At 45.9% G+C, this 25,646-nt stretch overlaps 8 protein-coding genes across 8 annotated transcripts; 4 read left to right on the forward strand and 4 right to left on the reverse strand.

Moving 5' to 3' along the window:
- Positions 1 to 815: 815 nt before the first annotated feature.
- On the reverse strand, positions 816 to 2,914 carry PpBr36_04632 (uncharacterized protein; the record flags this gene model as incomplete). The annotated part of the gene is made up of 2 exons (XM_029891791.1): positions 816 to 1,622; positions 1,697 to 2,914. The coding sequence occupies 2 exons, from the start codon at positions 2,912 to 2,914 to the stop codon at positions 816 to 818; spliced, it is 2,025 nt and encodes a 674-aa protein (XP_029749683.1).
- Positions 2,915 to 3,326: 412 nt separating this feature from the next.
- Positions 3,327 to 3,921, forward strand: PpBr36_04633 (uncharacterized protein; the record flags this gene model as incomplete). Its single annotated transcript, XM_029891792.1, has 2 exons — positions 3,327 to 3,329; positions 3,436 to 3,921. 2 exons carry the CDS (start codon positions 3,327 to 3,329, stop codon positions 3,919 to 3,921), a joined length of 489 nt encoding a protein of 162 aa, XP_029749682.1.
- An 891-nt stretch (positions 3,922 to 4,812) lies between these two features.
- On the reverse strand, positions 4,813 to 5,747 carry PpBr36_04634 (uncharacterized protein; the record flags this gene model as incomplete). Its single annotated transcript, XM_029891793.1, has 2 exons — positions 4,813 to 4,961; positions 5,105 to 5,747. 2 exons carry the CDS (start codon positions 5,745 to 5,747, stop codon positions 4,813 to 4,815), a joined length of 792 nt encoding a protein of 263 aa, XP_029749677.1.
- A 3,049-nt stretch (positions 5,748 to 8,796) lies between these two features.
- On the forward strand, positions 8,797 to 9,207 carry PpBr36_04635 (uncharacterized protein; the record flags this gene model as incomplete). Its single annotated transcript, XM_029891794.1, has 1 exon — positions 8,797 to 9,207. One exon carries the CDS (start codon positions 8,797 to 8,799, stop codon positions 9,205 to 9,207), a length of 411 nt encoding a protein of 136 aa, XP_029749676.1.
- A 9,582-nt stretch (positions 9,208 to 18,789) lies between these two features.
- On the forward strand, positions 18,790 to 21,251 carry PpBr36_04636 (uncharacterized protein; the record flags this gene model as incomplete). Its single annotated transcript, XM_029891795.1, has 4 exons — positions 18,790 to 19,037; positions 19,165 to 19,240; positions 19,309 to 19,673; positions 19,745 to 21,251. 4 exons carry the CDS (start codon positions 18,790 to 18,792, stop codon positions 21,249 to 21,251), a joined length of 2,196 nt encoding a protein of 731 aa, XP_029749679.1.
- A 441-nt stretch (positions 21,252 to 21,692) lies between these two features.
- PpBr36_04637 (uncharacterized protein) lies at positions 21,693 to 22,466 on the forward strand (the record flags this gene model as incomplete). Its single annotated transcript, XM_029891796.1, has 3 exons — positions 21,693 to 21,830; positions 21,949 to 22,313; positions 22,394 to 22,466. 3 exons carry the CDS (start codon positions 21,693 to 21,695, stop codon positions 22,464 to 22,466), a joined length of 576 nt encoding a protein of 191 aa, XP_029749678.1.
- A 274-nt stretch (positions 22,467 to 22,740) lies between these two features.
- PpBr36_04638 (uncharacterized protein) lies at positions 22,741 to 23,201 on the reverse strand (the record flags this gene model as incomplete). The annotated part of the gene is made up of 2 exons (XM_029891797.1): positions 22,741 to 22,795; positions 22,906 to 23,201. 2 exons carry the CDS (start codon positions 23,199 to 23,201, stop codon positions 22,741 to 22,743), a joined length of 351 nt encoding a protein of 116 aa, XP_029749675.1.
- A 508-nt stretch (positions 23,202 to 23,709) lies between these two features.
- PpBr36_04639 (uncharacterized protein) lies at positions 23,710 to 25,368 on the reverse strand (the record flags this gene model as incomplete). Its single annotated transcript, XM_029891798.1, has 1 exon — positions 23,710 to 25,368. One exon carries the CDS (start codon positions 25,366 to 25,368, stop codon positions 23,710 to 23,712), a length of 1,659 nt encoding a protein of 552 aa, XP_029749674.1.
- Positions 25,369 to 25,646: the final 278 nt, after the last annotated feature.

A 25,646-nucleotide genomic window follows, 5' to 3' on the forward strand; every position in this document is an offset into this window, starting at 1 on the left:
TGTAGGGAGAATTGATCTGAGGGATAAATGTGACAGAACCACGAGATTAGAAATTTCCCGTCATGTTCCCATCAACGAGTGTATTTTTTCTTTCCCCTCCGCAGGCAACAGACAAGCGAGCTTTAGCTGCCTACCTGCCTACCCAAGCTAGGTAGATTGGCGCCCGTGTTGTGGCTGACCAAACAAACCCGTTGCCTGGGGCAACCCGTGCGTGCTCGTTTGTCCCCGTCGCACAATCAGTCTTCGTTTGAGAGACCCTTGCAGGCAGGTCCCACTTTGATTTTTCACGCCTGTAGCAAAAGGACATCCTGCTGTGAGACATTTCGCACCTGCCCCTGCCGCCCGCACGCTAACCTGATTTGATTTGCGCTAATCCGCACATTCGCCAAATAAACCTCCGGGGCGGGCCCTTTTCTAGCGGATGGCTTGGCAGCTTGGAATGTCTTTTCTTGTTCTTGTAGGCATCATAAACTGAACCCAGATATCAGGGCACATTGCCGTTTGACTTTTGATTGAAAGACATCATAAACAAACATTAGGGGTTCATATCAAAATCGTCATTGTTTGTGTGTCATGATTTCGCCCTATACATCGTCGGGTTCTCTGTGCTTGCGCCGCTCTACGAATTACCCGTGCTCATGTGCATAATTATGATTGGTTGATATACATTTGGGTCCTTGCAATCGCTCTCAAGACAGAGAATGCGATCAAGTGCAGCTAAGGCAGAGGAATGAGCAAATGAGAGACAGGCAAGTATAAAGGTAAACAACGTGGGGAAATGAACGCATATACATGTCACCCATTCAGTCAGACCCCTACCTAGCACCTCGTCCCATCCCCCATATATCATCCCATCTCTTACCATCCAGCCTCAAAGGCCCATCCAGACGCCCGAATCGTGCCGGCAACCCCGAACTTGCCTCTGGCAGACAGAGCCACTCCCTCACAAAGTCTGGCACTTCCTCCTTGACATGACTGATGCATATGAACGCCTGGCGATCTGAGAGACCCGTAACGCGGACTTTGCCATCCTGCTTAGCTTGACTGTCCACCACGACCTTCCTGCCGCCCTCGACAGCAAGAATCTTGTCCTCGCCGTGCGCGATGAAAAGCATGCACTTGTCCCTGACCCCCTCGTCCATGCCGCTGAACGCCTCGTCGAGCACCAGAATATCCGGGCTTTTTATGATTGCTCTGAGGAGCAGCAGTACGCGTTGGGCACTGAAGGAAAGTTCACCAAACAGATAATCGTCAGTCCATCTTAGAGTGCTTGAGCCTGAACTCTGGCTTGTTTGCTCGTTCTTGCCGTGCGCCGCGGGGTTCAGCTCTCGTTCGAACCACCTGAGAGTCGCTTCTACCTTCCCACTAGCGTTCTCATCCAGTTTGGGGGTGCTGATGAACGTCTCAGCCCATGCCGTCTCGAGGACACGACGGACACTAAGTCGCCGGGGTATAGCTCCGTGTATTTCAGGGCTGGAGTGTCCGATACGTTCTTGTATATCCCAGAAAGTCAACGGCGGCTCGCCAGACCCTGGATCGGGAAGTCGGCTTCGCCCGAACAGTTTGACCGGCTGTGAATAACATTGAGGGTGGTCTGAGCCCAGCAGGCTGAAGAGAGTTGTCTGACTTGGTTTTAGTCTTTGGTCCCGTAGTAGCTTGAAATGAGACCCTCACTTTGGAGAATCGTTTCCCTTACCTTGCCCGAGCCGTTTGCTCCAAAAATACCCCAGCGTTCGCCCCGACGAACCGTCCAAACCAAACCTTTTTGACCGGGTTGGCCAGTTGTAGTACTGTTCTCCCAGTTCCCGAGTACAATCTTGTCGCCGTACCCAACCTGAACACCATTCATCTCTACCAAAGGTTCCCCAATACTTCCGACCCCTTCGGCGACCGCGCTGGGAAGTTCAGGCATGGCGATACTGGTCTCCAGCCCCGCAGCATCAAAAACCGTTCCCTCCACCCCGTCCTCCGTCAACGTCCTCCCCATCTCCCTCAGCGGAGAGATGGGTAGCGCAGGGTCTTCGGGTGTCGTGGAATCAGCGACCCGACTAACATAAGACCTCAGTTGATCCATAACTTCCTCCTTGGGACCTATAGACGCAACCTGACAGTTGTTACCCAGATACACGAGGTGACTAATCCAGGATGGTAAGGGATCTTGGGGTCGAATGCTGAGGACTAGCCTGGGAGCCGCTTGCTCGGCCAGTCCACGGAGGAACGGACTAAGAGCTACCACAGTCGGAGGGTCAAGGCCCATGAACGGCTCGTCCAACAACAGGACCTCAGGGGTTCGCAGCAAAGCCCTTGCAATACGTGCCCTGCGGCCCTGGCCGTTGGAGAGAAATGAGACGGGGAGCTCGAGAAGGGGCGCAAGCTTCAAATCGTGTACAACGCGCCCAAGAAGTTTCTCTTCTTCGGCGGCAGAGTGACCCGGCTTCTCGGCAGGGTTCAGCTCGGTGTTGCCGAGAAGGTAGTCCCGGAGCGAAAAATCGGTGTCTTCACGACGAGATTCGTACCTCGCAGCAAGATACGTGGTCGTCGCGGGACCCAGACCAGAGAAGCTGCTTGCATTAAACCCTACATACTGGATCGCCTGGCGCGGCGTCCTCAAGTGGTAGGGGACGGCATCTGATGATAGGTACGGGTACGACCTGGCCGTGGGAGGTATGCTGAGGTGAGAGCCTTGCAGAACCTCAAGAAAGGTGGTCTTCCCGCTGAGAGAAGGACCGACTATGCACCAGTGCTGTTGCTTTTCTACATTGGCCAGCTGGGCAGTAGAGGAAAGTTCAAAGTTGAGATCCTTGAACAGCGGCGGGTTAGGGTGCGACACCTGCGCAGAAGGATGGTGTCGGTAGAACGTGCCTCTACTGATGCGTACTATCGGTGAGGGGACCGACGAAGATGGAACTCGCATCCTGCCGATTGAGTCCCTTCGCAACTCATTAGAATCCTCTTTTTCGGAAGAGCTCTAGGGTGCAGGTGGAGGTTTATTTATGTTTGCGACTCGACCTTCACCCGTTCTCGAGCAGTTGTCGGACATGGGGAGCTGGTTTACAAGGTGGGTCCCAACATACGTAGATCCACAGTATGGGAAACTGTTGGCACGCCGCCCGCTGTAATGATCGAACGCGAAGCTGCCGGAAGCCTGGATGAATTGGAGCTTCATACAACGGTTTCAACTTCCCTCAACTATTTATCGGCGCATCACTCGACAACCGACTCTGTTTTGTTCCTCAGAAAAGCTGAGCGGCAATACCACCTGCAAATAGTAAACTGCCGGTGTCCTCAAAACAAAAAACAGTAAACTAATTCAATCAGCAGCCAAGATGGTAAGCCGACTCTGGTGCTCCCCGGGCATCCATCCCACCTTCGCTCAATCCACAAGCATCCATCGACTCAAGTCACTGACACCCAACACTCAACCCCAAACTCCAGTCCCTCCGCATCGTCCCAGCCGACAACCACAGCAGCAGCTTCAGCCACATCGGCGAGCGCAGCAAGGGTGCCCCGTCGGCGCCCGGCCTGCACGATACCCTCCGCCACGGCGTAGGCCCGTCTGCCTACTCGTCTCTCCCGCCCTCAGACACCACATCGGCCGCCGCCGCCGCCGCGACCGCGACGAGCGCTCACCCGCTCGAGGCCCGCCTCAAGGCTTGGGAGGCCACCCAGCATGGCCTGCGCATGGAGTCGCTGCGCCGCACCTTTGGCATGGCCGAGCCCATCCGTCGCGAGATGGAGCTCAAGATCACCCGCACCGGCGAGTGGAGGCCCCTGGCCCTCGGCGGCGCCACCCCGAGCCTGCACGAGGACATACTGAGGGGCAAGGACTGCTCCATCTCGTGGGAGGACGTCTTTACGAACGAGGAGAGCCGTACGTTTGTGGGTGTGCATGACGAGATGGAGAGGAAGCTCAAGATTTGAAGTAAAACGGGTTGCTGGACTTTGCGGGGTTTTTCTTTTCCGTTGGCGTGCTGCTTAGTACACGGCAATTATCAAATGCATAGATTCGGGCTGGGATATTCCATGAATGAACGACATACGGTACCGTGAACCAGCCCTATGGGATCTGTGAGATCTATGATCTGATTCAATGCCGAACATGAAATCTACATGCATTTTACACATCCCTTTATACAGTTCGCTCTGAAAGTTCGGTGACCAAGAGCCTTTGGACCAAGAACTTTATTACGGAATTGCTTGTAGACGATTATTATCCGCAGTGTGGATGATATTCTCATTGTCAGTTCCAGAGAAAGTGCCGCAAACCTATCCTAAATATTGGGAACATTCAATGTAAATGTATACATATATATGCGTATGTAACTTAGCTGGGAGGAGTCAATGATACGTGGTAAAGCAACCTCTTGCGCCTGGAACTCCCTAGCCCCTTCATTTGAGAGAAGAAAAAAAAAGATGTAAAATACCCAGCGGATGAAGATTGAAGAAACAGATAATAAGCAGAAGACGACTCTCCGATAAAAGAAAACACCATCTCATTCTCTCTCAGCCTCCCTTCCTTCCTTACTTTGGTGATCGATGCCTTGCTTACTATGCTGCAAGTAACAGTGGCTCCCATCCGGTATGTTCCTTAGACGGGGTAGAGTAGGTGTGGACGGGCCGTACACAGCGTGATTATGCTGCTTCTTTGCACAAACCTACATCGACTTGTCGGTCTAATGCGGGTGCATTTAGTCATGGTGCATATAGACCAACTTGGTGGTCTCGCCGGAGATGGGTTCGGCGACTGATCAGTGAAACTGGGTTTTGGTATTCATCCCAAGGTTTGTTTCCCAGTGCACACCCGAAACTGCTTTATAGAATGACACAGCAGCCGCCGCCCTCGCGTGTCCTTCCGCCCGCGCCAGAGCCTTTCGTTTTGGCGCCCTCTTCCTCCTCCATCATCTCTGCCGGCTTGACAGACATGTGGATGACGTTGGGCGCCTCAGCACTGAATTGATATTCTAGAATGAGGAGTTAGCAGGTGTTAAATATTGATGGTGGGTAAGTCAAATGGTCTCTGTTGCATAACCGACAGGCCATGCATCCAATTAAACTGGGATGGAGCAGAGAAAAATAAGAAGAAAAGGAAAGATAGGAAACATACTCTTCAACTGTTCTTTATCATCGAGCAGTTTCCCAAAATGAATCAGTCGTATACTGCTCGGACTAGCCGGCCGCGATTCCCACTCATCGCGCCACTCCCGGAGGATCAACTCTTTGAGTTTATAGATGCTGATGCTGAAAGGATCTCGCTTGCCATCCTCGGTCAGATCGGGAATCTCGACGTTGCGTTTCGACAGATACCTCTCGTCAATGCGGTAAGGGTGCCGAGCGCCGGTGGGCAGTAGGAGCGTAATGTTGCAGGCTGGGTTTAATGGGTCCGCACCGCTTGGAGAGGTCAAGCTGGCGTTGTCACCAGCCGGGTCTATCGAAAGTGAATTCTCGCGCTTTGCCGGATCGCTCATCTCCTTCTCTTTGCCCTTGGCGGCTGCCGACGGGGTTTGCTCGCCATCAGAGCTTGTGGCGACGGCAGCACTAGCATTACTGCTGTCCGTGGAGTTCAATGGTTGTGACGTCGTCGGTATGGCTCCCGTTGATTTTTGCGCGTCTACCCCGTTGTCGGACTGTTGGATGCTGCTCATCTCCACGGCCCCTTTGGGTTGTCCAAGAGCTGAGGCGTCGGATGCAAGTTTGGGATCGTCCCTGTTCGCAGCCGAATTCGTCATGTTGGAAGGTAACTGGCTCATTTGATGGCAGCAATGTCCATCCAGACGTAGTTTTCGAGTGAAGGAATGGGGTCCAAATGTCGCGTCTAAACGACAGAACTGCCGGTAAGAGGCGAAGCCCCGAGAGATTACTGTCAAGGGCCCTTCCAAATACTGCTATCTATTGCGACGCTCTTTTAGGCTCGTTGATCGATGGTCGATTGATGGTGACAGTCCAGCTCCGGATTGCGAGAATCGGAGGAGTGAAAGGTAGACAGGTAGTAGTGGAAATCAGAGCGTCGCTCCAGCCCAGCCCACTGGACAGTGGTGTTGTACAGTGTGGATGCCAAGCCGCGTTGGGCAAGTTTGTGGTGAGGGGGAACAAATCTAGACTAGGCCGGTATAAAGTAGCAAGGTACGTGAGATAGAAATCAATCAGTCCAATCAGTAAATCAATCAATGAGGTCTAGTAGTTGGGATATGCAACCAGCGCGATAGGTTTCGACCGAAACGACGAAAGACGACCAAAAAGGCATGCGAATGCGCTAATGAGTTTCGGAGAAATGGGCAGCGCATCTAAAAAGAAAGTCAGGACAGTAAAGTCCATCAGAGTTATTCGTTTTTGCGGAGTTGGGGGGCGGGTACATGCTGGAAACAGGGATAAGCCGGGGTAAAGTGTGACGGGGGCTGGGCTGGGCTGACTGCCCTGGCTGAAAGAAAGTACCTCCTTGTCTTTGCTCTACTTGGGTTTCCCTTCTCTCCTGGGAGTGGGGAACTCATACTGGGTTGACCGACATACCGTATGTACCTACTACACTAGTAGCTAACCGTTCGAAAGGCACCGAGCATTTAGAATTGGGTAGATAGTTGCTACCGATGATGATGACGGGTATCCTCAGCTTACGTGGTGCCTTGATCAAAGCTATTTGGGTGCAGGTATCTGCCCAGTCTTATAAGGTATGTAGGTACCTTGGGTACTTGACCTAGCGGGAATGGAAAATTCACCTCCCTGGCCGTTGAAGACGGATTACGGGCACAATCGTCACCAGCCAACAAACAAAACAGCTAAAATATTTTACAATCCCTCTATTACTAAACAACCAACATTTGGCCTTGATGTCCCACAGAGTAAATAACTTTTTTGGGTTCTGTCTATCTTCGCAGTATGCGTGGAACTAGACGCATCTACGTACCTTCTTCTTATCCTCGGTGCCAAGGTAACATATGCACAGTACCCAATTTACCTAGGCAGACAGCCTTCTAATACTAACCGCAAGGGTTGGTGGTGATATCTGGACACGGTCAATGTCTGACAGCCGGAGACGTAATACATGCACCTACCTTAACTACCTTGAGGTACATAACGTACCTAGTAAAATACACTAGTCTAGACATTCAAACGGACAAAACGGTGGGGCAGGCGACTTTCTGATACTGTACCTTTAATTGTGCTATTGGCCTTGCTTTTGCCGTCCTTTCCATTCCCATCGCAGATCAAAGCCAAAATTGGATGTTTTCCTTGCAGCCATTCTCTCTTATGTGCACAAGGATCAAAAATCATTTACCGCAGAGCATAATTTATTATGTCATAACCTTGGGTCAAGAAGAGTCAAGTCATATCCCACCTGTAAAAATATTACTGCTTCGATCTCCTCCGAATGTTCTCCTTAGTCCTTATTGAGTATTTGACAGCTACGAAACGATACTTTGGGTACGCAAATCCATGGCACGCCCAGACTGCCAGCGGGCGGGGTGGCCTCCAAGCCGCAATATATCTGGCTTGGCGCCACCGACTCCGACCCCAACTGGCGGCGTCCACACTATCCTATCACAATTGAACAAAAGCTCCATATACGAGGTACAGGCGAAGTTGCGGACCATACTCAGTGATGCGGTGGACTCATGGCGGCCACGATGCCTTATGGTGTGAACATCCACATTTGAAACGCCTATCTGACAATTCTTTACCTAGATACCTACCTAAAAGTGCTACCGAGATTTGTTTATTTCTTTCTTTCTTTCTATCTCGTTTTCCTTTGCTTGTTTGTTTTATGGACTGCATGCTCAAGTTGGAATCTTTCTAGAAAAAGAAAAAGAAAACTTAAAAAAAAAAAAAAAAAACTTTAGTTACGTAGTTGAGAAGCACTTATCCATGGAAGCTCTGGTATTTTATATTTCTTTCTTTATCTTTCTGGACTAGGCTCTTTTGCTTCGTTTTGTTTCTGGCTTGTATCTTTGTTACATTCTCTCCAAGTAGATTCTGCAACAATCTTCTCATCTTTTTCTTCTTAATCTAGGTTTGTTCAACCAATATCCGAAATGTCTACAATGGAGCATCGACTGGAAAGGTGAACTTCATTGTTTGCAGTCAACTATTGGGGGATGCTCAAACACTTGTTTTCTCTATTACTGCGAATGCAGTTGTCATTTTGGCATGCGATAATTATAGTGAACTTTATCCGACATTTCTTATTCCTTTCGCTATTCTCTTCGCATTTGGCCTTCGTTTTATCACATGGCTGCAACTGTAAACCCCGGGGATCTACCTTTCCCCATACATCACAAGAGGACACACGTCCACCTTTTTCTGCAAACAGCTGTCAGAGAGGTTGCTTAACTACCCGGTCGCAATTTGATCAAAAGGTCATATAAGTCCCGTAATTGACGAGTGGCCACAGAGGCCGTACCACGGAATCAAGCCTTGGTGTTGCCGAATGGAGTGTGTGTACGGGCAAGTCGCCATAAAACTTGTTCGAGACCAAAAGAACACAGTATTTTGCAATTAGCTGATGGGCTTTGCCGATGAACTTGTGCTCATATGTGCTACGGGGCTCTTACGTGGCACAGGGAAGGGACGCAAGCCGTTAGAATCCGGATCCTTGCCTTGAGTGTTTCGTTCAGGATAAATTCAGGGGCTTTGTTGAAGATACACAAAATGTCCCACAGTCACCTTCGGTTACACCATAATGAAAGATGATTTCCATTAAGAAACAGGTCCCCTGCTTCTTGCCTGTGTTCGGATCATTAATCCATCCCATACTATCCAGGGGCACTATTCGAGAGTTAAAGACCTGAGTAAGAATCTTCCATAATGAAGGCAATCATCAATTCATCCTTTTCGAGAGCACTGCTGGCTCTTATCATATGCAGCCAGGCCTTTGCAGAGCAAAGTGCTGCCCAATTGACGATCGATGGCAAAGAAAGCGTCTCTTACCTTGCTTCAGCCGAAACAAATGTTGCCGAGGTCAGCATGAAGACAGGCAGTCCCGTCATTACCATGGGAAATATTCCTGCGGCGCAAATCTTCGAGTCCTTGACAGGTTGGACTTCGACCGTCATAGCAACGACCACAGTCACCACCATCACTACCACTGTTATGGTGCCTCGTCCAACTGCCGAAGTTCCACTTGCTCCCACGACTAACGTCGCCGGGCGGGTCAAGCCTGTTGTTACGATCCTGGGCGCCGCTTTTGGACTGACTTGGACTGTCATAACGCTGTAAGGGGCACAGCTCGCAGCGGAGATATCTCCGAGCCTGGTAGATGGAATACTATCCACTCCGGAGGATGATATAGTGGGAATTGTTTACCAGGAATGGTGAATGACTAGTCCAGGCTGACGCAGCTACGATCTTGTTCTGTTCTTCCGAAAGGAGTATTTTGTCAACCCATCTTCGAGATTTTCTGACACCTGTGTTTGACGTTCTTCCTTTTTGTCTTGAGTCGAATTACTCTCGGGAACAGCCGGAGGACAAAGGGGATAAGGGTTACCTGGCTCCTGAGATGCGAGAAATCGGAGAATGTTACATACCATGTAATACCCATTTTCAGTAAAATGTAATATTTAGTAGCAACATTTCCGTATCTGCCATGTCGTGGTTTCCTTATGAGCTTATCCAGTAGTCTAGACAGCTGGATTTCTGACCGCAAGAATATTTCAACGGCAAACCTTTCTATAAACCAGTCAGTCGAGGTCTGGGCAAGTATGTTGTGACAAATTTGATAATCAACTTGTCAATCTCAAGCGCTCGAGCAAATATCCTTGCGTCGAACCCCAACCCGAAATGACCGTCTGAACTACAGGTGTTGCAGTAGATAGATCTTGGCATCACATGACCAGATGAGCTTAGTCAGCGCTGTGCACACCATAAAAGCGCTGCCACGCTCGTTAGCCTAGATAGCGCACCCTACCTGAATATATAGCTCTCCTACCACTTATGCAGGCTGCACGTGTACGTTCGTGTGCGTTAGTTATAAACCCGGTACAGCTGTAAACTATAAAATCTCTACTTTACGCAAATTGCAATTATATATTAATACGAATAACGTTTATTCTATTTTTTTCTTTCCGTACCGCACACCATATTTACGACCGAAAAACTCCAAAAATCGCCAGCAGCGTTTAATTTACGCGCCCAATGGCCTAAATGGTTTAAAACGTACCGTTAAAATGCCGAAATATTACGTATTTGGAAATTGGTCGATCCAAACCAACAAATTGACGAAAAACTCCTAATATTTGAAAAATTTACCGAAAACGTTACAAAATCGTTTAAACGCTCCCGATTCGACGATTATTATATAAATTTACAAATTTGGGATTTAAACCCGTTTAAAATTAAACGTAAAATAAACCAAATCGCCAAATCGTTTACAAATACAAATAAACTTGTTTTTAAAGGTTTAAAGGAATTTGTTATACCTAATAACCTTACGCTTTCCGAAATAAAACGCGCGGTAAATAAAATACGCGAAACGTAAAAATTATAAAAAAATTATATAAACGAATAATTCCGAAAAATTAATATTTTCCTGCAATGGGTTACAAAAAATATAAATTTAACGTATTTTAATACGGCGTTTTTAACCGTTTAACGCAACGGTTGGAACACGTTTAAAGGGATAATTAAAGCGTTTTAGGAAAAATTCGCACCCTTTTTAACGCACGTTAAAAAATAAATTATTAAAAATTATAAAACAGCCCTGGTTTTAATTCGCACAATAAATAATAAAACAAATTGGTTTAAAATTTACGATTTAACCTACGAGGAGGCCCGGAATTACAAAATAACCAATTTTAAAGGGGATTTAGCGATTAAAAATTTTATCGAAACAGGAGGACGTTTCCAACCCTTTTGGGCCATAAACGTTCGGAACGAATTAAATAAACCGGATTATACGATTATTTTTAAATATGTTTTCAAATGGTTTAAAAACGCGTTTTACGACGATACCACCGACCTTTTAATAAAGGGTGGCCGCAATTTCGCTAAATTTTATACAATATTTGGCGGATCCGTTAAAAAGCAAAATAAAAATTTAAATTACGCTCCTAATAGGGGTGAAAATAAGGAAAATATACGGAATAAATATTTTTATAATTACAATTATTTTTGGTTACCAAATTTATACGAAAAATTGGTATACGCGGTAATAGGAAGGAACCCCAAAATCCGTATACGTGGCCCCTATTTAGCCGAAAATCGCAAAAAAATTTGCGCCGAATTTAAAAAGGACCGTTAGTCCTTTATCCGCGAATTACTAATTTAAAAAAATGTAATTACCGAATTAGGATTTATTACGAGCGGAAGGACGAAAAAAGCACCGCAATTTAAAAGATAGGGGGGGCCGCCCATTATTTCGGCGGTTTACCTAACCATTTTTACCGAACCAAACGATTTTATATGTTTTTAAATACGTTACGATAAAGGAGCCAACGCATTTACGTCCATAAATATTTCCCACAATTTATATTACAATAATATTTTATTCGATAATTGCTGTTTTATATATTTGGTAAACGCCAAAAAACGCCTGGACCCGGGTTTTATCCGTAAATTTACAAATACGGATCCGCAATTCGTTATATGCGGTATTTAACAATTTAAAATTACCGCGTTTGGTACGCGCATTATATAAAATATATTAAACGGAGGACGAACGTTAAAATTCGTTAACGTAACGTACGTGCCCAATTTTTACGTTAATATCGTATTAAAAACGCGTTTAAAGGATAAAAACGTGTGGTATAACGGCTGGGATTACATTTTGCGTTTGGGGAATATAAAGGATAATTTGGTATTGTGCGGTTTGCAACGACGTAATAACGTAATTTTCCTACAATATAAATTTATTTATTATTTGCGCGTTACCCCTGCCGTACAAATATTTTTTGCAAATATTATTTCTTTAACGGTTATAAACGGTTAAATAAAATTTATTAGGATTCCACAAAAAAGTTCCACGGGAATATACGACGAAAAAAAAAATAATTCGTTAATTTGGTATTGGAAAGCCGGCCATTTGGGTCCGGAAACGCTTAAAGCGTTGGTCCACCGGGTTAAAGGTGTAAAAATTAAGGGATTAAAAATATTGGAGTGCGAAACGTGCGTTTAAACATATAATAAAACAATAATATCGAAACGTTTAAAAAGCGAACCATATAAATTTTACTATATAATATACCTAAATTTTTTCCATTTTAAAAAATTAGGTACTGGTATGCGGTATTTGTTATTATTAAAAAACGAATATTCGGGGCGTTTAACGACCATTCCGTTTACCGGAAAAACGAAGGCAAAGCTCGTATTAACGATATTCGGTTTCGAACAGTAGGTAACGCGCTAATACGGCCTACAAATTACGAAGTTTTTCCACGATAACGAACCTATTTTAATAACGTACACGGGATATATTTTTTACCAAAAACATTGCAAAAAATTTGGGATTAAAATAGAAACGCCTCCTTTTAATATATATAAACCGAACGGCCAAATAAAACGTTCGGGATAGGAGGTAATTGTACGCGCGCTCAAAATGCGCTTGGCAGCTAATTTACCTACCTCCATTTGGCCAAAAATAATTATAACCGCAGGTTATTTCATTAATATAAATCCATTAATAAACCGGAAAAGTTTTAGCCCAAACGAAATCCTATTAATATGGTTTAAGGGGTTTTTTAAATAATATATATTTGCATTATTTATTGCATTAAATAAAAACCTGCGCCCAAATTGGTTTAATACGTACGTATACGGGTGTAAAACCTATATATTAAACCCGGTAAAAACGAAATTAAAAAATAAAATAATATTTAAAACGAACCCTAAAACGCACGTGGGATATTTGGTTAAATATAAATCCTTTAAAATATACCATATTTGGGTGCCCTTTTTCGACAAAATTATTATTTCACGCAACGTCCGATTCGACGAAATACGTTTTTACCAGGAATTAAAAAAGGAAAGGATAAAAACCGGTAAATTTAATAACGAATACGAATTTTTAATAAACCGGATTTACGAACTAATATTGGAATTTTTGGGGGACGGAATAATCGAACGTTTGGGTTTATTACGGAATAAACCATTATTCGTACCTAATTTAGGCGTTCCTATTTTTAATTAAAGGTTAAATAACGTACCAATACCATAAAAACGGAGCGCGGAAATATTTACGGAGCACCGCAATATGCATTTCCGCGAACAAATCGCAGAAAACGACATTTTTAAAGGTTTGGGCGGACCGATTCCAGGTAAAACGGTTAATTAACCGGAACCGCCTGGGATATAAATGGTTAACGAACCAATAAAATATACGTTAATAATATTAATATATTTAAAAATTTTGGAAAATAATGCAATAACGCCCAAAACGGGAAAAAATTACGTGTTCGGTATACGTACACCAAACAGTAACGGATTTTTATTACGTGCGCCCACGGATTTTGTAAAGGAACCGGGTGCGCCGAAATTGGTAAAAAATACCCGAACGGTGGGATTAATCGTTATTAACAACGAATCGGCGCGGGAATACCCTACGTTTAACCGTTTTTTCGTCGGGGGTAATATACCGGAACCGTAATTTAAATTACCGAACCCGACGAATATTACCGTTATATCCGCACAACCCCCAAATATTACGCCCGCGCCGGCACTTTAAATTAACGTTTAAACGCGTACAACAAAATTTAAACGTTTTTCGAAAACGCCCCGACTTATTATAAAAGTTTTGGAAACAAATACGAGGGGATAACGCCAACGCGGTAAAGGAAATATAACCCGTGGAGGGCGCGGGGGTAATAGCAATAATACGAATTTTGCAAACGCGATTATCCCAAGGGGAAAAAACGTGGTATACGGAAATAATAATATCCATTTAAAACAAATATATACCGAAAACCGGATATTCGTTCCAGGTTTTTAATTATAATTAACGTTTTTATTAACGTTCCTATTTAATTAATAAAATACGTTGGAAAACGGTAATTATAATTACAAAATATTGCACGAAATTATCGCGGTGGTAATATAATAAAAAAAACCGGATAAAAAGGTTAAACCGCATAAAAACGATTTTATACTTGCGCCTAAAACCTGGAAAAAGCTTATAACGTACCCGGATAAAAAGCAATTTTTCAAAATAGCGAAAACGGAGTGGATAAATTTCGAAAAAAAAAAATATGGGAAATAACCCCTCGGTTAAACTGCACCACAAAACCCGTACCGCTTATATAGGTATTTACGTATAAATTCGACAAAAACGGTTATTTCGAGCGCTATAAAATACGGTTTGTGGTAAAAAATAATTAATAAACGCCCAATACGTTTAAAAACACTTACGCGGCGATATTGGCAACACGCAATTTCAGGTTAACATTAACCCTAATGGCGCATTTCGACCTCGAAACGATCCAAATCGATATAAATAACGTTTTCCTTAACGCAACGTTTAATATAAATAAACCGGTGTTTTGCACCGCACTAAAAAGGTTTAAGAAAAAAAATATTATGTTTAAATTACGAAAAACGTTTTACGGTATAAAAGAATTACCCAAACTTTGGTACGAAAAACTCTTAAAAATATTACAAAATTTGGGATTTAAATTAATTGGTAATAAATTATATATATGCGTATTTACACAAAACAGGGTTATCGTAATTTTTTTCGTAAACGATATAATCGTATTATATACCGAAAAACACGCCAAAAACGGTAAAGCGGTTATCGACGGCCTAAAAGTTAAATACGAATTACAGGAGGGGCAATTTTCCTGGTTTTTTGGGATACGCGTATTGCGAAATAAAAAACGACGCACAGCGATTTTATTGCACAATTCGTATATCGAAAAAATCGCTATGCGTTTTAAATTTATAAAAAATTTAAAATACCCGCTAACGCTATTACCAAAAAATCCTATAACAAAATATAAAAGGACCGCAACTCCAAACGAGGTTAAAATTTACCAGGAAATGGTAGGGTTTATTTTATATACCGCAATTATATTTAAACCGGACGTTGCGCACGCAGTATTAATATTTTTTAAATTTTTTACCAATCCTAATCCTTTTTATAAACGTTTAACCAAAAAAATATTACTTTATTTATATAATACGAAATTTTTAAGAATTAAATACGGAGCGAACGACCAAAATTAGCATTTTATATTCGCAAATAACGCATTTTTCGGCGACGATTTAAATACGAGGAGGTTTTTAAAAGGATACGTGATAATATTATTCGGAGGAGCTATTAACTGGAGGGCGGTAAAACAAACCACGGTAACGACGTTTATAATAAAGGCAAAATTATACGCATTATCGAAAGCGGCCAAAAAAATTATAATTTTAAAACGGATTTTTAAAAAAATATAGCTAAATTTAGGCCAACCCTGGAATTTATATTGCGATAATAAATAAACGATTCGCTTAATCGTTAATAAAAATTTTCGCATTAATACCAACCTGCGCCATATAAATATATAAAATATATAATTTAAACAGGAATACGCCAAAAAAAACTTCCACGTTATTTACCTGGAAATAAAGTTTATATTTGCAAACGGATTTACCAAATCGTTATTAATCCCCAAATTCGAGCATTTTAGGGTATTTTTAAACTTTTATAACGTTTAGCAAAATTTAAAAGGGAGTTCGGAAATACGGTAAAAAGTATAATATTAAATAACGCGTGTTAAACTTATTAAAAAAAAAAAAACAACGATAAAAGGTAACGAATATATAAAACAACGAATATTTAGGGCCGAAACCTACCCATAAAAAAACCTAATAGCCGGCGCCAACGCCGCCAAAAAATAATATAAAATAAATACCCGTAATAGGTTAATTATTAAAAATCGTATTTACTACCGCCGGTACGCCATTTATAATAATTAACCCCGATCCCACCTAAATACCACGAAATAACGCCTCCTTTACGCTTTACGGCGTAAAAAAAACACCAAAAACCTTTTTTACGGGTTTTAACGCAGGAATATTTTTCGTTTAAAAAACTACCAATTCCTTCGTTTGGGATTCGGTCCAATCCCGGAAATGGTACGTAATTACGTTCCGAAGGAATTGGATTTTTTTAACGGGGGTACGCGGCGATATAAAAAACGTTTGGCCCAAATTACGCGCGGCGCGTTTAAAAAATCCCCCAATTGGGAAAAAAAAGCAAATATACCCATTTCGGTAGTTCCAATAACGCGGTAAACGCGTTCCCCGAATACGGGAACGCACGCCGGGCTAATTAACGTATAAACCGGTCGTAATTCCGGATAAATACGTTTTCGCACACCCGAAATATGGTACCGGGCGATTTATAAAATCGTTTAGGCGTATACGGCGGGGGCGAAAACGACGCGATTATATTACGCACGTTAATTTACGCTATTTATAAGTAAACGCTTTAAAATAGGGGAAATATTTACGGAGCGGACGGGGCGGTTATCGTTATTTTTTTTATCCTTTTTCTCCTTTTCGGTTTTTTTTTTCCTCTTTTTTTTTATATTTTTCGGTTTTTGTATATATAGTTAATATTACCCCACGTTTTTAAATACGGTTTAGGAATAATTTACGGGGTTTTTAACGCCGCGCGCACCTTTAATACGCCCGGAAACGGTTTTAAAAACGGCGGTTTAAGTAAGCGCGGGGACGGGTTCGGTAGCGGTAAAAGCAGCGGCGGGGGCGGGCGCAGGGTCGGTAGGACCCCCAACCATTGGTATTTCGGTAATAATTTCCTCGGTTTGCGTTTCGGAAATTACCGTTTCGGCGGGGATAGCGGCGGGGGCCGTATCGGTAACCGTAAAAACAAAAGCGGTGCCGGTAGCGACGGTAAAAAAGGTTTATATTTTACCGTTAATTTAATATTAAAAAACCGGTTGCAATATAAATTATACCCGTTGGTTTTCAATTTCCCGTTGGGAAAGTTAAAAAGCGCGTTGCAATTACAACGTTTCGGCGGTATTAATTCGTTTATATATATATAAGGAGCGCGTTAATTAGGTCGCACGTTCGGAAATTCGTTAAAGCGTAAATAAGGATTTACAATTATACGCGTTTTTCGGCGCGATTAAATCGATTCCTATTAATAGGAGTAAAAAAAAATACTATATTATACCCGTTAACCAGCGTTTAACCGGTATTTAGCGCACAACGCGGTTTACGCGCAATTTAACCCGTTAAAATAGACGAAAAGGGATTTATTTTTGTTATTATTATTATTGCTGCTGGTATTAGTATAAACGTTAGCGGGCGCGCAAATCGTTAAACGCAAATTATAAGGCGCAAACGATTATTTACGAATTGGGTATTTAAATATAAAATAAAATTTAAAATTAAAATTCGGATTTAAAAAAGCGAACGAAATATATATTCGCCGTACGTTTACCAATTTTATTATAAATTATTGTCGCTATTAATACAATAAAAAGTATAATATTACGGATTCGTCGCTATTAAAAAGGGTTTACCGCCTGCGTTAAATACAATAAGAAACGCTAAAGGTTGGTAAAACCCGTTTGCGGCGCGCGTTGCACCGCTACCGTTTATCAGCATTATAAATTTCCTTTATTTACGTAAAAAAATATATATAAATATTGGCCGTGAAGGCTGTATATAGTTATGTAGATAGTTGATTTTGTTTATTTACGCAGAGTTAATTGGGGGGTGTGTTGCAGTAGATAGATTTTGGCATTACATGACCAGATGAGCTTAGTCAGCGCTGTGCATACCATAAAAGCGCTGCCACGCTCGTTAGCCTAGATAGCGCACCCTACCTGAATACATGGCTCTCCTACCACTCATGCAGGCTGCACGTGTACGTTCGTGTGCGTCAACAGGCCCGTGCGCCAGAGCCCATCGTGGGGCAATTGCGGAAGTTCCATGGTTGGGTGGCCGTAGGCGATTCCACAGCTGGAAATTCAGACAACACGACCATCAGCTACGACAACGACAACGACGACGAACCATCCGAATAACCGAACCACGGAATCCCACGAACAGCTACTAAACACAGGGATCACACCTCCGGCTCCAGCAGCTGCGATATCGAGACTGGCTATTGCTTGGTGTACCACCATTGACGGTCGCATCAATTGCTCTCTGAGCGCTAGTAACGAGGGTGCATGTGACCAGACAGGCACTATACCCTTGGCTATCTATCTAGCCTTCGGAGCTCTCCCTGCCTCTGGTTGGATAAGCCTAGCTCGGTCCAGTGGCACATCACGTCCTCGCCAGTACCTGCGCATCAACTCCTCGCAGCTCGTCACGTATACTCGGCGGAGAGGGGCTGGCTCACCCGTCGTTGCAACACTGCGATTACCCAACGGGATCGGCCCACCTGCGCGTCCTGATTTCGCCCACCCACCCGAGCCATCCTTTCTGCGCTTGAAAGCTTCGCTTCGACCCCAGCTGGCCGTCGCCTATTTCCCTGTGCAGCACACCTAGGCTGCATACGGCTCACCACCGTCACATCTACCTACTTGTATCTCCTCCGCCGCTGGCGGAGACATCCACGCGACCATGTCGGCCCCTCAGGGAGGTGACTCTAAGCTGTTTGCTCGAGTAAGCATATATCCAACCTGACTACATAGTCCCTGCTCTTGTCCGCTGCATATGTCCGCCATCCAGTTCTGTGTTTCCATAGCTTCACCTGCCAAGCTGTCGTCAAAAAGGGTCGAGTTTGCGTCCAATCCTGAGCCCTCGATCACCCGACGCAAGCCTTGCTGTCGACAATTCCCCTGGATTGCCTGAGATATTACACCACAAGCACCCACTCCCGTAAACCACCACATACCACAATCGATGTCGATCATGTTTATGGCATACCTGCCGCCGCCGACCATACGCTCACAACTGGGACTACAGGGCAAAGTTGCGGAGCTCCGTCTCGAGCTGAACAGTGGTGGCAAGAAAGACAAGAACTTTACGGCCAAGAAGATTGCGCTGAAGAAGATCGTGGCCAACATGACCATGAGCAATAATGACATGGTCGCCCTGTTTCCAGATGTGATAGGCTGCATGCATATAGAGAGTCTGGAGATCAAGAAGATGTAAGGAAAAGAACAGACATACATACCGAGGATGGTAATTCTGGCACAAAGTGGTGCATGAATGGCCGGTACTGCAAACCGTAAAAGTCAGTGTTGGTTGCTGATGAGTTTGCTGCTCTGTCGACAGGTGTTTCCTCTTCCTCGTCAACTACGCCAGGATGCGGCCGGAGATTGCGATAAAGGCCATTCCCGTCTTGGAATATGTAAATTCTTCCTGCTTGCATGCGCAGCAGACTTCCTGGAAAAATACTGACAAGAAACACCACTTCAGGATATGCGAGACTCAAACCCTTTGGTCAGGGCTCTAGCGTTACGGACCATGTCTTATATCCATGTGCGGGAATTCGTCGAGGCGACGGTACCGATCGTCAAGCAAATGTTGAAGGATTCAGATCCATACGTCAGGAAGACGGCAGCATTCTGTGTTGCAAAGCTTTACGACCACGACAAGCAGATGGTGGAGCAGTCAGACCTCATTGACCGGCTCAACGGTTTACTGCGTGACGACAACCCGACCGTCGTGGCAAGTGCTCTTGCGTCGCTTATGGATATTTGGGAGCGAAGTGACGCCATCAAGCTTACGATAGACTATGGCAACGCTTCAAAGATGGTTGCTATTTTGCCGGACTGCTCAGAGTATGTTCATTCACCTTGGCGCGCAAACACCACTCATGCATCGTAATTAGGCGATACTAACATCGTTGCAGATGGGGCCAAACATACATCTTAGAAGCATTGATGTCTTACCTGCCCGAGGACTCAGGGGAGGCTCTGCTGCTAGCCGAGAGAATAGCCCCTCGGCTCTCCCATTCTAATTCAGCCGTTGTGCTCACGTGCATCAGGGTCATACTCTATCTCATGAACTACATCTCAGACCAAAAACAGATATCCGCTCTTTGCAGAAAACTGTCGCCGCCACTGGTCACATTGCTCGCCAAGGGCCCCGAGGTACAGTATCTAGCTCTGAGAAACGCTCTGCTCATCCTGCAGCGGCGTCCCGAGGTTTTGCGCAACGACATCAGGGTCTTCTTTTGCAAGTACAACGATCCAATTTACGTCAAGGTCACTAAGCTGGAGCTCATTTTCATGCTAGCCAATGAGAGGAACATTGACGAGGTTCTCACAGAGCTGCGGGAGTACGCAACCGAGATTGATGTCCACTTTGTGCGGAAGGCAGTACGCGCAATTGGCAAGTTAGCCATCAAGATTGAGCCAGCTGCACCGCGTTGTATCGATCTGCTGTTGGAGCTCGTTGCAACAAAAGTAACTTACATTGTACAGGAGGCAACAGTGGTCATCCGGAACATCTTCCGCAAGTATCCGAACCAGTACGAGTCAATCATTGGCACTCTGTGCGAACATCTGGACTCACTGGACGAACCTGAGGCCAAGGCTGCCATGGTGTGGGTCATTGGTCAATATGCATCTCGAATCGAGAACAGTGATGCTCTGCTTGAGGATTTCCTATACTCGTTCGCAGATGAGCCCGTGGAGGTACAGCTTGCGCTGTTGACGGCAACGGTGAAGCTTTTCATTCAACGCCCCACAAAGGGACAGGAGCTGGTCCCCAAGGTTCTCAAATGGGCTACAGAGGAGACTGATAACCCGGATTTGCGCGACCGGGCATACATGTACTGGAGACTGCTGTCAACCGATATTGCTATGGCCAAGCAAATTGTCATGGGCGAGAAACCCGCCATTACGGCAGAATCAGAGCGACTCGACCCGGTCACGCTTGAAGAGATGTGTCTAAACGTTGGCACGCTAGCTACTGTCTACTTGAAGCCAGTACAGACCGTCTTCCGCTCGGCGCGCCCGAGACGCTTGCTTGACTCGCCTGCATTACAGCGGCAACTACTGCCGCCTGGGTCGGGACCGCTCGCGCCACCAGGTCCCTATGAGAACAATAAGAGCCTTAGCATGCTCGGTCAAGGAGGCAGGCCCGCTAATGTTGATCCCAGAGACGGGAGCCGGGGCAACGCTCCCGATTCTAGCGGTGGGAACCTAGCCCAGGCAGTCAGTGATGCCGACGCATACTTTGCAGGCGTTGGGGCTCAAGCGATGGCCAACATGAGAGTCGAGGAGAGGGATACATTTGGGGGGACTGGCGGCGTCGACATGGGTGGTGGAGGATATGTGGTCAACCAGTACATGCCTCAAACTGTGCTGCAACCGGGCCAAGATAATAGGAACGGGGACTTGCTGATGCTCTGAGAATAATGTGGCTCAGGGCTTGTTGATCGATTGGTTATAATTGTGTATAAACTTTTGTTTGAACTCATGCTTATGTCTCTTTGCCAACGGATAGCTTATTCCACTTTCTGCATAGCTTTTGAGTCTCAGAGATCCAGTCGAGCTAGACTGCCAGACTTGTTAAAAGATAGATATCCGAACCTCATTTTTGAGCTTTCTCTCGACACGAACTATATACTATGCACAGGTTGAGGGTAGGGGAAGACAATGATAAGGTGGGGCAGGAGCCGAGTATAACCCTAACCCGGATGGAGTACCGATAAGATAGGCACGCTGTCAGAGCTAGGCTCAGCGCTGGCACCACGGTAACAACAACCAATCCGCCCGCACTTGAAGATGCGACAGGCGACAACATTTTAATCGACCTAGCACCGAAGTCTCTTTAATAGCACACTCTTAACCATGTCGCAATTAGACAAGAACCCAAGCGGACCCCCCAGATGGGTGGCCGAGCTACAGTCACCCGTGCCGCCTAGGACAAAAAGCGGAAACATTGCTGACCCCCCGGGTTTCCCGTCACAATCGGGCGGCAACTCCAAGGTGAGCAGACCAGCAAACCTGCACCTGATCTGTCTGCCCTTGTCATCCCCTAAGACATCACTGCCCCTGCTAATCGAGAGACGGCGATTGTCTTAAACAACAACAAAAAAAATAAAAGCAGAAACGCGATGCTGCGGCCAAGGACGGCAGCAAACCCGCAACGACACAGACACCGGAGGAGATGGACACGCTCAAGGTGAAGAAGGCGTGGGAGGTGGCGCTGGCGCCGATAAAGAGTCTGCCCATGACTTTCTTCATGATGTACATGTCGGGCAACTCGCTGCAAATCTTCACCATCATGACGGTCTTTATGGCGTTCAAGAACCCCATCGTCGGCATCCTCGGCACCGCCCAGGCGTTTGAGCGCTTCGAGACCGAGACCAACCGCGCCCAGATGCTGCAGGTCAAGCTGTCGTATGTGGTGATGCAGATGGCGGCGCTGGGGCTGGCTGTGTGGAAGGTTAATGCGATGGGACTGTTGCCGTGAGTTTCTCTGTGTTCGCTGGCGGGATATCGCTTGGATATTTTGCGAAGGAATTAAGCTAACCTTGTATCTATTACAGGACGACGAGATCAGACTGGCTGGCTTGGGAGGCTCAGAGAGAGCCGCTTGAGTATTCACTACCTGCATTATGAAGTCGAGGGTGGTAATTACAGGCTACTGCGACCTTGAGTGAGCGCGGTAGCCGCGGGTCTCTAGAGACGTTTTCTAATAGACTTGATTCATCCTATTTGACGCCCGCATAACATCGTCGCTTCAAGCCCTGATCCTTGAACTTAACGTCTTTAATGGCACCTCTACAGATGGTATGGGCCTGGCTGAAAACCTGCAAAAAGCTACGTCATAGGATTTCTTTTTCAGCATCTACAAGTCGAATTCGCCTGGCTAGCAGCATCATCCTCTGCGTGTTCAAAAATCCTCCATCTTGTACACCTCATAAGCTGGCTCCTCAAACGGATGGGCTCTGTTCGGAAAGTGATTTCTTCTAGTCAGCCAAAAATTGGACGCGAGCAAAACCTTCACAGGTCGTGTTTCCCCCCCTAAACTGCAATGAGAAACCAATAGTTCACTCACTTCTTCAACTCTTCCACGGCCTTTCTTGCAACACTCTCGCCGACGCAGAGCACCTCGACCCGCGCCTCCTCGATCTGTTCCAGCTGACCCACGCTGCCAATGTTAGGGTTCGCCGTATCGCCCGGCCGGAACTGACCGGTACCCATGACGGTCCAACAGCACTCGGTGTAGTTGCCAGGACCTGGGAAGCGCCCCGCGCCCGCGGCGAAAACAGCAGTTTTGCACTGTGTCAGTGCGGCCGGTGGCGTGAAGAACACTAGCTTGTAGCGGGCTGTTGCTGCAACTGCTGCTGCCATGGCTGATTTTGTCTCGTTTTTGTTCTTTGGCTGTAAGTCGTTGGATTATGTTTTATGGTTTGGTGCGGTTGAGTCAAGTTTTTAATGTCCTCGAGGAAATATTGAAAGGTATTATACTATGTATGTTGATGAAGTCAAGTATGGTAATTGCGGGGTATGATTCTGTGCAACAACCGGTTTCTGTCTCCAATGCATTCAAGCCAAAAGTCAAGGTGAAAAAAAAAAAAAAAAAAAAAAAAAAAAGGGAAAGCAAATGCTGTTGAGTAATCGGGTATTGATTATATTTATTCAATACAGGAACAAGGTATGTGACCAAGTAAACAGGCATATGAACTTAGTTAAATCACATACTTTTCTTTTCTTTCCCTGCCTGCGTTCGACACCAGTATTAAAAGCAGAGGTTCCTCGCCGGCTGCGCCATACACATCGAGATCTGGTCAACAGGGCGACATGCTCGAGGATCCAAATATAGGCAGGCGGCCTTCCCATCCCCAATGTACTCTTGAGTTCATTCCACAATCTTCGCTGGGTCTTGTTGTGCAATATCTTTTTGCACCATTTTCTCCTTCCGCAATCGACGCTCTTCTCTCCATTGTGGCCCCCGCTGCACAAGGAGCCAAAGAATCGGCATGAGGGAGGCCGTTAGTAGCGCCCAAAACGTGTAACACCAGCCCTTGCCAATTGTTTGAATCATTTTCTGGATAAAGGACATGGAGATGGCGCCCAAAGTGTAGCGGAACAGGTTGTTGGCCGCTATAGCTGTCGCGGGGGCGTCCGTGTACAGGTCCACAATCAGCGTGTTCATCATGGAGAAGGATCCGTTGACGGTGAGGCCAATGAGGAAGGCGAAAAACAACACCAAACCAAGGGGCTGTTCTGTCTGCACGATCCAGCCGTAGCAGATCGTGGAAATGACTCCTATCCCCAGTACCGGGGTGATGAGCTGGATCCTGGCCTTTTCGATGGGGAAATTTGTGAGGTCGTCGCCGCGCTTCATGTCGATCTTCATGCCGACCTTGTGGGCGATCCGCCTGTAGTTCCAATCGAGGAGGTAACCTTGGGCGATGACCGAAAAGAAGCAGCCAAAACCATAAGGGAGATAGCAGAGACCAACCCGAAACTCGTCCAGGTGGTATATGTGGTGCAGCTGCGGCGACATGGTAGCGAGGATCAAGATGAAAATGACGTAGATGCAGGCATTGAGTAAGAGGAGAAGCCCGAGGTCCTTCTCCATGACCACGTCAAGCGTCTTGAACGGGTTTGGAAAATAGAACTTCCTCTTGGGGCTCTTTGGAGGATCCATTGGGTGTCGCCGCGCCTGAATATAGTCGATCACAGTTTTGTTCCACTCCTGGGGAGGGATGGAACCATTGCCAACCACCTTGCGGCACGTCTCGGGTACCGCTAGGATAAAGGGTACCAACCAAAGGATGGTGACTATCGCGCAGAACCAAAAGATGGAACGCCACCCAAGGTACTCGCTAAGAGCTCCCCCTATCGCAGGACCTATGGACGGTCCAACTTGAATACCAGCACCTACAAAGCCCATGTATTTGCCCCTCTCGGAGCTCACGGCCAAGTCGGCGACGACCGCGTAGCCCAGTGCCAAGCTTCCACTGCTGCCAGCACCTTGGACACATCGAAGCACCAAGAGGGCAGTGTAGTTGCTTTGCAGAGCCAGGCCGATGTTGGCGACCAAGTAGATGGTGAAGGTGATGATATAGGCTGGCCTTCTGCCAGTCATGTCGCCCAAGTCTCCGATGATGGTGGGTGAGAGCGCCTGCATGATCATGTACGCCGTGATGGTAAAGTTCATCAGCCCAATTGAAGCGCCCAGCTCGTTGGCTATAGGTGTGATGGACGGGAAGTATATATTTGCCGTCATCAAAGAGATGAAGCTGGAGATGGAGACCATGCAGATGATCCATCTTCTGTTCAACGTGCTGAAAGTGCTGTACACGGGTCCGGTCAACTCTCCGGGTAGGTCCTCAAGGTCTGTTGGCGGCCCTTCGTCTGACAGTGAAGATTGGCCCTTGATTGGCAATGACGTGCCGGAGGTGCTCCAGACGTCCGGCCCACCTAAAGGACGGGCTTGCACAGCCTGGACAGAGCCGTCGAGTGACGTATGAGGTTTAGATACGGGGGATGCTTGACCATTCTTTGCCATGGTCGGTATAAACATTGGCAAAAGTTATGTTGTACTATTGTACTATTGTAACAGAGAACCAAGGCGGTGCTACAGGAGAGCCAAATAGAGATGGAAGATAAAAGAAGAATGATAAGAGGATCCTGATCAAGACTTGGCTTTCCTTTTATTATCTTTCCCCTTTCCTTCTTGCTTTCGATGGCGGGCGTATCTCCTGTATCTAGTATGGCTCCTTTAAGTTGGGCCGCATCGGATAGAAACAAACTACCACTCCCTTTTTGGATCTTTCCTCATGCAGA

This window comes from Pyricularia pennisetigena, chromosome 6, assembly GCF_004337985.1.
Source record: "Pyricularia pennisetigena strain Br36 chromosome 6, whole genome shotgun sequence".
NCBI classification, from domain to species: domain Eukaryota; kingdom Fungi; phylum Ascomycota; class Sordariomycetes; order Magnaporthales; family Pyriculariaceae; genus Pyricularia; species Pyricularia pennisetigena.